At 39.0% G+C, this 12,968-nt stretch overlaps 3 protein-coding genes across 4 annotated transcripts in view; 2 read left to right on the top strand and 1 right to left on the bottom strand.

The window, feature by feature from the left end:
• Nucleotides 1–12,968, top strand: part of LOC125260280 (E3 ubiquitin/ISG15 ligase TRIM25-like) — a 673,153-nt gene that overhangs the window by 321,289 nt on the left and 338,896 nt on the right. The window lies entirely within an intron of this gene.
• gprin3a (GPRIN family member 3a) lies at nucleotides 3,640–8,006 on the bottom strand. Its single transcript, XM_048178603.1, has 2 exons — nucleotides 7,866–8,006; nucleotides 3,640–6,927 (listed from the first exon to the last, which is right to left on the bottom strand). Exon 2 carries the CDS (start codon nucleotides 6,903–6,905, stop codon nucleotides 4,899–4,901), a length of 2,007 nt encoding a protein of 668 aa, XP_048034560.1. The 5' UTR covers nucleotides 6,906–6,927; nucleotides 7,866–8,006; the 3' UTR covers nucleotides 3,640–4,898.
• Nucleotides 7,967–12,968, top strand: part of LOC125260310 (protein phosphatase methylesterase 1-like) — a 10,686-nt gene continuing 5,684 nt past the window's right edge. The window contains exons 1-5 of the mRNA XM_048178631.1: nucleotides 7,967–8,078; nucleotides 10,905–11,031; nucleotides 12,468–12,567; nucleotides 12,694–12,786; nucleotides 12,892–12,949. Of these exons, the coding sequence (XP_048034588.1) occupies nucleotides 10,913–11,031; nucleotides 12,468–12,567; nucleotides 12,694–12,786; nucleotides 12,892–12,949 (370 nt within the window). The 5' untranslated portion in view covers nucleotides 7,967–8,078; nucleotides 10,905–10,912. The remainder of the gene's footprint in view (nucleotides 8,079–10,904; nucleotides 11,032–12,467; nucleotides 12,568–12,693; nucleotides 12,787–12,891; nucleotides 12,950–12,968) is intronic.

The following is a 12,968-nucleotide window of genomic DNA, read 5'->3' as shown; positions in this document are numbered from 1 at the left end:
GGGTGTGTGAGGTTATGCGCGCCACCGTCCACATTCTCATGCTGACTCTGATTCGTTTATTCTTTTATTTTTATAAATTAATTCCTCAAATCAAAGGATGTTATTAATGTTATTTTGTGGATCCCGACAAGATGATAAGATTTGAGAACATGCATCCCCACCAGAATTATTATGATTATTAAGATAAAATGCCTCTGTGGAACAAAGAAAATGAACTAAAATGTGTTACACTCCCAAATATAGTTGATTTAAACATGCATTAGGGTAATTGCAATTGGCATTAACACTGTGTGTGTTTGGCCTCTTTCTCTCATACACACACACACACACAGATGGATCACAGCATGTTTCCGCTGTAAACACAGCAGAAGTCCTGAATAAAAGATCAGCAAGTACTCAAAACATAGAGATTTTAATACACTATAAATAACTCATTCGAGAGGAGACTGTAACATTTTCTTAAGGAAACAGCAGCACTTGCATGGAGGCCAATAAATAGTGTTAAGGTTTAGTTTATGCCTATTACAGTACATACTGAGCATACTAATAATACAATACTGCACAGTATACAGTAAATTGTAGGCAATTCCATAAAAAACAACAATGAATGGTTAAATTTGCATTTGCAAGGAAGGGCAATTAAAATAAAGTATGCAAATATTAACAAAGATACACTATATTGCCAAAAGTATTGGGACACCCCTCCAAATCACTGAATTCAGGTGTTCCAATCACTTCCATGGCCACAGGTGTATAAAATCAAACACTAGGCATGCAGATGCTTCTACAAACATTTGTGAAAGAATGGGTCGCTCTCAGGAGCTCAGTGAATTCAAGCGTGGTACTGTGATAGGTTGCACCTGTGCAACTCCATTCATGAAATTTCCTCACTACTAAATATTCCACGGTCAACTGGGAAGCAATTGGGAACAACAGCAACTCAGCCATGAAGTGGTAGGCCATGTAAAATCACAGAGCGGGGTCAGCGCATGCTGAGGCTCACAGTGTGCAGAAGTCGCCAACTTTCCGCAGAGTCAATAGCTACAGACCTCCAAACTTCGTGTGGCCTTCAGATTAGCTCAAGAAAAGTGCGTAGAGAGCTTCATGGAATGGGTTTCCATGGCTGAGCAGCTGCATCCAAGCCTTACATCACCAAGTGCAATGCAATGCATCAGATGCAGAGGTGTAAAACACGCCGTCACTGGACTCTAGAGCAGTGGAGACTCCAGTTCTCTGGAGTGACCAATCACGCTTCTCTGTCTGGCAATCTGATGGACAAGTCTGGGTTTGGCGGTTGCCAGGAGAACGGTATTTGCCTGAATGCATTGTGCCAAGTGTGAAGTTTGGTGGAGGAGGATTATGGTGTGGGGTTGTTTTTCAGGGGTTGGGCTTGAACCCTTAGTTCCAGTGAAAGGAACTCTTAATGCCTCAGCGTACCAAGACATTTTGGACAATTTCATGCTCCAACTTTGTGGAAACAGTTTGGGGATGGCCCCTTCCTGTTCCAACATGACTGCGCACCATTGCACAAAGCAACGTCCATAAAAACCTGGATGAGCAAGAGAACTTGACTGGCCTGCACAGAGTCCTGACCTCAACCCGACAGAACACCTTTGGGATTAATTAGCGCGGAGACTGTGAGCCAGGCCATCTCGTCTAACATCACTGCCTGACCTCACAAATGCGCTTCTAGAAGAATGGTCAAAAACTCCCATAAACAATTTGAGGCTGTAATAGCTGCAAAGTGTGTTCCAATTCCATATTAAACCCTACGGATTAAGAATGGGATGTCATTAAAGTTCATGTGCACGTAAAGGCAGGCGTCCCAAAACTTTTGGCAATATAGTGTATTTTGTGTGTTGAATATTCTATCAATCTAAGTCATTGGGAGATTTTCAAACCTGAAATTTCTGAAGAAAAAAAGAGAAACACTACACACCTTGAACTGAAATTCTACAAATCAAAGTCTGAATTGAGTTTGTGTTATACATCTATAAAGAGAGCAAAACAGAGATATGAAAGAGAGCTATCACACCATTTACTGCACAGTTCATTTCTATGAAGTAAGTAGGGCAGATGCTCCATAGGGTCCATAATGTCGACCGAACACAGGACTCAGGTAAATGTATGTGTGTTTGATTTACTCTGAGTGCTGCAGAAACAATATCAACCCTGCACCACTGGCCCGACTGAAATATTTAAAGCTGGACTCAATTCAGACATCATTTAGAACAAAGATAACTCAATTCAAGTCTATATCTACGTCTTGCTCCCTCACACGGAAAAGATAAAATATTCAGTAGACATCACTTAGAGCTCTGATGGAAAAACACAAAGACCTCATTCAGTCAAGTCCTGGTACCTTGGTAAAAATAACATGAGATCATACACCAATCACAGTGCTCAGAAAACAAAACCCAGGAGTTTAACATCAGACACAGATCACATCATATAGAACATCACAAGCATTGTTTTATTCCATTAAAGTGCTCTATAGCCCAGCATCATGTCTCTCTAATGGGCTTTTTGCAGTGATAAAGCAACTGAAAGTCATCCTTTTTCAATGAGATTAACATCTACCAGCATTGACTACAACTACCAGTGCTTGAAGTTATACAGGTGAGTACAAAGTGACTTAGTGTGATTTAGACAGTCATTAACTGTTCTGAGAAAACATTCAATGTTCCTAAAATACAGAAACCAGTTTTTAAACCAGTTCTGAGACAGATTAAACCTACAAAGTAGATTTTTCTATTAAAAAGACCAAAGAAAAGTGATAAAAAGTTGTTTTTTAAAAACGTTTAGCTAAATATACAGTGACATTCAGTTTTACACAAGTTAATACTGTGAATAGACAATTTTTCCTGTACAAAATTGAAAAAAGAAACATCATTGAACTTTCAATAAAGTTACATAAGTGAACAATTCACCTGTCGATTAATTTTTAAGTGAACACATTAACTCAAGTCTAAATGCTAGTTCACATCACTTCAACAAATACCAACATTTCAAATATTCTAATGTTGGATGTTGGCTTTAAAATGTTGGGAAACACAACTGATATTTCCCAACAAACACAAAGTATGTGAACATGCTGATCCAAAACAAAGTCTAGAAATTGGTCTTTGTTGGGGCAGAGAATGAGTCTTAAAGGGATACTTGACCCCAAAATTAAATACTCGCACTCATGTCCATCCAAAACTATACAAGATTCATTCTTCTGTGTAACACACGTCTCGGTGCTGTTTTGACAGTACAGAAGGCATTGTGGTCCAATGTTGTTTTGTTCCCAAGGTTCGTTCATCAAAATATCTTCTTCTGAAAGTCTAAAGAAAGTCATGCAAGGTTTAGAACAACACGAGGGTGAGTAAATGATGATAGACTGTTCTTTTTTTGAGCGAACTATCACTTTAAAGGTGCTACAGAGGATGTTTTGTTTTATACATTTTTGCAATATTACTTGAAACTGTCTTTACTAACTGATAAAAGACTATATATTAGGTGCACTGAAAGGAATAATATTAATATACATCATCTGTGCACGAGGTAGGGCCTTAAAAACATCAGCCAATCGTTTACGCGATCATCAGGAGTAACAGGAGTTGTTACAGGAGTAACAACTGCAGATTATGAGTTACCTGTGGTGAGCCTGACATAATGAATCCACTAACACGACACAGCGAATGCCGGTGGTAAACAAACACTCATGTTCCAATACTCGTGCACGAGTTTTGGGAGGCGTTCCCTCGAAAGCACCTTTAAGAGACATTTAATAACCTTCCAGAACCAAGAACCAGTCTGCATCAGTGCAGGAAAAAGTGACGCTTTCTGAATCATAAAATGACAAATGGGACACTCTACAGTCTCATGCACTTCATAGACATGCGTAGGCCATGAGACATGAAGTTCACCATTTGGGACTCGGCCATTGACAAGAAGTAATTTCAAGACCTTCCAGTTTGTGAAGAAACAATTGGCTACATATTTTTTGACATTTTTAAGTCTGCTATACATTCTCCTTTTATAAAATACATTTACATATAAATTGGTTACACTTTGGTAAACCACTTTAAACACTCCACTAACTTTGCAACTACATGTCAACTAACTCTCATTAATTTGCAGCTACATGTCAACTAACTCTCGTTAGTAGACTAGGTTAGAGTTAGGGTTAGTAGTAGAGATGTAACAGTAAGGAAATTTTCCCACCGATTAATGGACACGTGACAACACCAGTGGGGGGTTCCCATTTTTTTATGAATTCGGGGCGGCATTTGCTTGAATGGCGGGTTCAGCGTTATTCTTAATGATAAACACAACAACTAGAAAAACACAACTAATCTTTTGCAGGTTGTCATTAGCATTGGGTTTAAATCCAAAATTTTGCCAAATAGGCACTTTTACATTTCGCTTTGAAACCAAATCTTCCGCTATTGTCTTGTCAGTCAGCTCCTCACTCTTGTGATAAATGAAATCTGACTCCTGCTGCTGATCTGTGCTGGGACTCTCATTCGGCTCACACTGCATTGCGCAGACACATTCAGTTTTTAATTATAGTGTCTGTTCTCTAACTGAACTAAATGATTTTTATTTACTATAAAAAATAAAAACAACGATGGGAGCCAGTGCTGTGGTTGGCAAGTGATGTAACCGGTATTGCGGCTGAACACCGGTAACATGACTGTCGCAACAAGCCAAGTTAGTAGAATAAGTTGACATGTAGTTGCAAAGTTACTGATAGTCAGTAGGTGGTCTGTTGGGGGACCATTAAAATAGTGTTAGCAGATATTAAGGAGACAGTCTACCTATCTAATGACTGCTAGTTAACATGTAGTTGCAAAGTTACTCATAGTTAGAAGAATGTCTAAAGTGGAAATAAAGTGTTACTGAAAAATAAATCACTTTGGCAGATCCTCTTTGGGTTGTGGTTTCGAGCAGCAATTAGATCCAGCGAACAGTGATCTGAAGACATTGCTCTTCCTCTTTCCTGTCCTGCCCTTTCCGTGCGATTGTTCTGAGAGGCATATGGACTTCCGGAGTGTGCCGATGCGGCGCTCGTGTTCACGGATCTTGCACTGCAGGTGGTTCTGGATAGCAAATCCCAGTGACTCCATATCCAGCGACGCTCCATACACTTCCCACGTCATTCCCTGCTCATCCCAGATGATCTGCTGAGGTGCACCATTCTCCTCCTTTTCTCCGTCCACTTCTCCTGTTCTCCCAGAGTCTAGCGGCTTTAAGGAGCCTTCGGAGGTCTTGTCCGGCACCCTGGGTGAAAGTTGACAAGTTGCGTCAAATTCACTGACAGTGACTTTCGGCGGAACCGAACCAAGAGTTTGCGGCGACTGGCTACAAAGTTCGATCTCTATTTGACACACATGTTGAAGAGGTTTCTGGCTATTGGGAGATTTGTAAGGAGGTGGACCTAGAAATCTAGGCTTGGCTCCCATTGGTCTATCGGGGTTGAAATCATTGTGTAGGCCAACTTTAGGGTTGAGGTTAACCTCAGGGTCCAATTGACGGGGTTGAGAGTCACGGTCCGGACTCATGTCTGTTGATCTGCTGCAGACCTCCATGACCGCCTGGACCTCAACGTCAACATACACCGGATGCAGATCTGCCTGCAGTGATACATCCTTTGTTTCGGTTACTGGGAAACCTTCAATTGTCAAGCAATCATTCAGTTGCTTGGATGTCAGAATCTTATTCTTTTCATCCATCACTGTATCCTTCTTGACCTCAGTTGCCATTTTGTCCTTCTTAATCTCAGCTTCATCCTTTCTCTCTCCTGTCTGTCTCTCCTCCTCTTTTCCCTTCTGTCTCTGACTATTCCCTGAATGTTTCTCTTGGGTCCTGACATTTGCATCAGTCTTGTCTTCAGGCTCTTTCAGCTGTTCAGTAGAGGTGTCTGTTGCTTGTTTCGATGACAGCGAGGAGGTTTGTTTGCACCCTATTGAGCAAATCACGGTGAGGTCTCTTTCCTGAAGGACAGTGTCCTCTCTTTCATCTCCTAGCGTTTCTCCTTCTCTCTCAATCCTGCTCTTTATCTCTTGCTCCTGGCGTCCCTGAGGACTCTCTCCTGCTGTTTTCGCCCCCAGTTGCAGTTTGCTCTCCACCACCGTGTCAATCATTTTATCTTTCGGAGAGGTCGATAGCGGTCCCTCTTTGGCCGTAACTCTTCTATTCCGCTCAGTTTTGTCCATTTTGAGAGATGTAGGGTGGGGTAGTTTAAGTTTGGGGCTGGAAGTGGCTCGAGGAATGTGTGAGAGAGACATTCGGTTGAGACTTTTGGGAGAGTCAGTAGAGGAAATCTGGGAAGCAGAAGCTGTTTTTTGAAGTGTCTTTTGTGGGGAGTCTGCGGAGCCCATGATATGAGAAGCTGAGGCTGTCTTTTGGATGTTTTTGGGAAATGTTTTCGCTTGTAGCTTTTTCTCATGGCTTGCATTTGGGGATCTCAGTTTTGGCCCACTGGGTTGAGGTTGACTGGATAAACTTAAGACCTCCACTCCAGATGCAGTTGCTTTGGTTGGTTGATTTGATGCTATTTTAGTCATAGCAGTTGTGTTGACTGTTCTCGCAGTGACCTGCTTGGTCGTAGCTGAGTGCATGGTGGGTATTCGTGACACAGCTGTGGACGCAGGGAGGGGTTCTGCGGCTGGAATGGCAGCGGTAGCTAATGCTGTGTGTTTTAGTGTTTTTACATTGCCAGTGGATTCCCTGGAGTTGGATCTCTCCTCTTGCTCTCTAGCTTCTACTTCAATCCCATGATTCTCTCTAAGTCTTATCCTGGTTCCAGGAGAGATGTTTCCTTTTCTGTGCTGTCCTGAGGGCTTGGACTCAGAATCCCAGCATGCCTTGGGCTCATCATTTCTGGGCGGATGAAGGAAAGCAGGTCGGGATTCCATGAAACCAATCCAAATGAATATCCTTATGGGAACAAGTGTAATGAATTGTTTTAAGAGCATTGCCATACGTAACCAATTATTTTCATGGTACATTAAAATGTGCAGAAGCATTTCCAATTCATCAACATAGAACAGGATAAACAGAACGAGAGAGGAACCAATCATTAAGAGGCCCATCTGTGTCATATCTTCATTGATCAAACTTTTGAATAAACATTAGATAGATGGAAATTACTGGATTTATTGATTTTAAGTCAATTCGGTTATGTACTGTAAGTGCATTCCTGATGTAATGACTGTACATTTAAGGCCTCTACATTTTAAAATTATCTAGCATTTTTTTTGTTATTGAATGAACTTATTGTTAAATTGAAGATATTCCAGTTGCATTTTGGTAATTAAACCAAATGTTCTTACTGCATGTTAGAATAATTGTATGCATTGAAACATTGTTTTGCATTATTTTTATGAAAGGAAACACATACAGAACCAATTAAAGCAGGTTTTGAATTCCATCTATTTCACAAATGCAATCAGTTTGGGCTATTGAAAATGTTTTTAGAAGCAATCTTAAGCCAGTTTAAGAAGGAAGTTTCAAAAAACCTAAAATACAGACCAGCATGACTAGGCTGTTAATACAAATAATTTATTCTCCTATTAGATTTGATGTCAGTTTTATTCTCCGTCTACATTAATAATGTAACATTTAATTCGATTCGAATGTGTTCAAACTATTTAACGCGTGATTCTAATGTACACAGATGCGTGTGTATGTATAATATTTGAGATATGATGGGTAATAGTAGTAAATGTAAAGAGATTATCGACGCCCATGGCTAGACACAACACAAGACCATAACACAAGTAAACACTATCGCTTTATATGTCGCTTAATAAAGTAAACAAATGGACCACAAACACGATTTCTTGAATAAATATTATACGCACAATTCTACTCACTATTTAATGCCTCCCAAATTGATCAAAACGATGTCCACGGTGTGTGCTCTCTTCTGAATGAACCTCCGTCCGTGCGGATGCTGAAACTGTGGAGCGTTTTTCCCTCTCATGCTTGAATAAATGACGACGCTGCGTTCTGCATCCGATACGCGCACGCGCGGGCGCGCACTCGAGCTGCAAGAGAAGCAGAGGATGATGACGCGCGGAATACAGGTCCCTTATTGATTTACTTTGATGTGGGTCTCATTTTTCCAAAACATCAACTGCTATTTTACAGTTGTGAGCGTTGGATCGCCAGGCTTTCTTTCCGTTCAGCTGGGAATTCACCAGAAAGCAATTGCATGATGTTCTTAATATGTAAACATATTAAATGCATCTGCATGTTAAACACTTAACGCTTTAGACCGATTTTAATTCTGTGAACAAAAATATCTAAATATCGCATATTCAATATCTATTAATAGACTGTAATATATGAAAAAGAAACGTTATAAATTACCTAAAAGTGCCATTTATTCACATTCACAATTTGCAACCTATTCTAAATAAATTGTCATATATTATTTTAATTGCCCAAATCTCTGAAAGTCTTAAGTAATTATGACTATATAGCAAATAAATATTATGATCATCAAACACCACTAACTATGACTGTAACAGGATAATGGATTGTCATAGTAGCCTTAACAAATGCTTAACTCTCTCCTTTTTCAAACCATAACCATACAAATCCATACACACTTTGGCATTTGAAAAAGCAGCTAACTCTATTCTGCAGCTTAACAGTTTGTTCAGATCTCATTAAATCTACTTTATCTGTCAAAGTTGTTGCTGGTACAATAGCAGGGATTCGGCTGCCTAGTAACCACCAATGACTGTCAGCAGCACCTGAGCTGAACACTAGTTTGTATATTTCTGCAGATGTCATAAAGCATAATGAATGTATATTCTATGTCATGCATTGACTCCACATGATGCCGCCCAATGTGTGGATAAATATATATATATATAAAGTTCCTACACATTTTCCATTTAAAAATTCCATACTCAAATTTCCAAACATACTTTTTCAAACTCCTCCTAGAGCATTGTCCAATTTGCATGAAATTTGGTATGTAACATCTACTCACACTCCAGGCAAAAAGTTATTAAAAGATTTTTGATCGGCCAATCCAATCTCATATAGCGCGTCAACGAATTTGATGGCGAGCATGCAAAAATGGATTTGATGTTGTATCTTCGCAATGATTTGGTGTATTGACACCAAAATTGGTATATGTCATTATAGGCATGACTTGAGGGTACATGCACAGTATCGTCACAGCGCCACCTACAGGTGCCGAGATAGGAAAATGGCTATTTTTGCTTACTTTTGAATGCCTTGTCCTAAAATCTTGAAGATGGCATGCCGAGTTGAACGATTTCCATATTTCTGGAGATGTAATAAAGCATAATGAATGTATATTCTATGTCATGCATTGACTCCACATAATGCCGCCCAGTGTGTATATATATATAAGTTCCTACACATTTTTCATTAAAAAATTCCATACTCAAATTTCCAAACATACTTTTTCAAACTCCTCCTAGAGCATTGTCCAATTTGCATGAAATTTGGTATGTAGTATCTACTCACACTCCAGGCAAAAAGTTATTAAAAGATTTTTGATCGGCCAATCCAATCTCATATAGCGCGTCAATGAATTTGATGGCGAGCACGCAAAAATGGATTTGATGCTGTATCTTCGCAATGATTTGGTGTATTGACACCAAACTTGGTATATGTCATTACAGGCATGACTTGAGGGTACATGCACAGTATCGTCACAGCGCCACCTACTGGTGCCGAGATAGGAAAAACGGCTATTTTTGCTTATAATTTTTGAATGCCTTGTCCTAAAATCATGAAGTTGGCATGTAGAGTTGAACGATTTCCAATTTTCTTTGGTCGGCCATTTTCGCATTGGCCATTTTGAATTTTGTCATAAAATGCTGTGTTTTATGAACGCATGAACGTATTGTTACGAAACTCAGTATGATTCATTGAGGCTAATGTTCTAAGAGGACCTGTAAAGTTTTAGGTCAGTTTTAGGTAATGAAAATGCGTATAATATATGAAAAATTCAACATATTATTTAACTTACATCATTAGATTTGTTGGCTTATGCCGAAATTTGCCATATTCTGCTATACTTATTGTCCGCCATATTGAATTTTATTCAAAACCTACTTTTTCAATTTTCTCCTACAAAATGTGTCTGATTTGTACGAAATTTGGAATGTAGCATCTACAGACAAAATGTTATTAAAAGACTTTTGATAGACCCTACTGTTGTTTTATACTGCGTTGAAAAATGTATCCAAAATGGATATGCGACTTTACACTTTGCAAAAGTGTATTGACACAAAACTTCATGTCATCACAGGCATGACTGCTCAGAAGCTATAAACCATGTTATTATGTTATAAGTGCTTTAACTGAGGTCATTTAAACAGCTTTATCCTAACCTCATGATCACAGATCCTTTCTGCCCTTATTCGGCTTGACCCCGTAATTGCTGCTTGCAGCTATATTTAGCATTATTTTATTATTTGGCATATTGTAGTCATCTGTAAGTATTATTTATTTACATTTTTTTTTGCATTGATTCTCTCAAATAAAAACAGACACGAATGAGTCAGTAGATCAATATAATAGTCCTTAAAGAGTCATAAGAGCAGATCAAATGATCCTGGAAGAATGTTTGAGATCAGTGACTTTTGATGCACAGTTTGGAGAAACATCTGAAAAGCAGAAGTTTCTGTTTGTTATGCGTCAAATAGTTTAAACTACAGCTTAGGAGAATCATTTGATACATCAAACACAATCTATGGCACAAAAACACCTGACTGTGAGTGCTCTGGTCCAATCACAGCGTGGCTCTGAGGCAGCTGTCCGCTCCATCTGTGTGCTCTTTGTTCGAGTGTTGAGCCGCAGTCCTCTTTAGCTCTGTGAGTTTGTTCATGTGTTCACTCTGTCTCTCTCTCTCCGTCCATCAGTCTCTCTCATGGCCTCCGAGCGTCCGTCCGCTGAGAGTCGCTCCTCGCACCTGAGCTCGGACCCTTCCGTCGACACGGACGCCACAGCCACCGACAGCATGTGGGAGGAAAGCTTCGACACAGAGAAGTAAGATTCACCTGCTTTACCTTCAAAACTGCTACAGTGACCCAAAACTATATCTAAGTCACACTTAAAAATGTTCCTGCAGAGTTTAGTTCCAACCATGATCCGACACACCTGGTTAAAATTTATAATTAAACCCCAAAAAAAAGCACAAAAAAAAAAAAAGTTGATTTAAGTGCATTTAATTTACTCTGCAGGAAAGTGGCTCTTCATGACCAGGAATGATAAAATGCAAGAGTCATTTTGGAAAGAAAGAGCAAAATTACTTTTTTTAATACAAAACATTAGACCAAAAGATATTTGTTAGGAAATTATAATACAAAAATTATGCTAAAAATGAAAATTCAAGGTGTATTTGGACAATTTTCGGTTGTCAAAGTGAACTCAGTTCTTTGATAAAGCAGTCTTAAAGTCACTTATTTAATATTGAATATTCAATATCTTATTCCAATAGAATGTAATATGAAAAATATATCTAATTTATTGTCAAATATTCAATATGTTATTAATAGAATGTCCTTTTTTTTAGCTCTATACTCCTACTTTACAACAAATACTAACTCATCTGTGTTTGTTTACTTCTCAGACAAGCATCTGACAACATTTCTTTTGACTCTAACTAAAGATAGAAATAAGCAGCTTGGATCAGCAAGGGTTTAATGATTGTGCTAAATGCTTAAAAACCCTCAATGAACTCAAAAACTATTTTAAAATCAAATCGAAGCTGAAAAAGCAACACCATCTGAACCGCTGGAATTTCACGTGATCCTGTTTATTAAAGCTTTCGGATTGGATAGACAATTCCTTTAATCGTTTATTAGCGTTTATAAGCCTAATTGATTAATAAAGTAACATGCATATGATTTGAAGAATATTCAAGCCTGGAAAACGAATGTTGCAGGATGAGCTACACACTTTATACTTCAGTAACAGTGAAGCTTGACTTACACTGCTGCTCAAAATTATGTTTTTTAAAAAAAAATTTATTTGATCAAAAATACAGTAAAAATTGTGAAATATTATTAGAATGTAATGAGCTGTTTTCTATGTGAATATATAGTAAATTGTAATTTATATCCAGTGATCAAAGCTGAATTTTCAGCATCATTACTCCAGTCTTCAGTGTCACATGATCCTTCAGAAATCATCTAATATGATGATTTGCTGCTCAAGAAACATTTATGATTATTATCAATGTTGAAAACAGTTGTGCTGCTCATATTTTTGTGGAAAAATTTGTTTTCAGGATTCTTCGATGAACAGAAAGTTCAAAAGAACAGCAAAATCTCACACTATTCACACTAAAAGTTCAGTATTGAGATTCATTTTGAATGAAGACTGTCTTGATTTGACTGGAAACCGTCTCAGACTGAAATGGATCTGTCATGTCAGCAGAGAGGTGAATATTTCTCTCAAACCTCCTTCTGTCTGTGTTTCAGTCATGGCGTGAGCACTAAGAGAGATTACTCACCCGTGTCCTGGAGCGAATACTTCGAAATGATGGATGATGTGGTTATCGGGTCAGGAGAAACTAAGGATATATCCTTCACTTCACCCTTGAGAGTTTGATTTGACAGGAGCCGTCACAGTGTGTGTGTGTGTGTGTGTGTGTGTATAATGACAGATGTGTGTATGATTATTATTCCTTGACTGAGGTGTGTGTACGTGTTTCGTGTGTATAAGAGCGGTCAGGACGGTCCACTGCTGGTTCTGCTTCACGGAGGAGGACATTCGGCCCTGTCCTGGGCAGTGTTTACGGTACACACACACACACACACACACACACACACTTATCATGTAAACTATATGTTGGTTTAGAACAGCCTAAATCAAGATCACATGAAGTGAAGTTTCTCTCGACAGGCAGCGATGACCAGTCGGGTCACTTGTCGGGTTCTGGCCATGGATCTCAGGGGTCACGGTGAGGTCATAATTCTAGC

This window comes from Megalobrama amblycephala, linkage group LG24, assembly GCF_018812025.1.
Source record: "Megalobrama amblycephala isolate DHTTF-2021 linkage group LG24, ASM1881202v1, whole genome shotgun sequence".
Classification (NCBI taxonomy): Eukaryota; Metazoa; Chordata; class Actinopteri; order Cypriniformes; family Xenocyprididae; genus Megalobrama; species Megalobrama amblycephala.
This window is presented reverse-complemented; position numbering and strand designations above follow the sequence as displayed.

What these genes read in the sequence shown, in the direction of transcription:
- gprin3a (XM_048178603.1), bottom strand. Translation starts at nt 6,905, where the DNA reads ATGGAATCCCGACCTGCTTTCCTTCATCCGCCCAGAAATGATGAGCCC.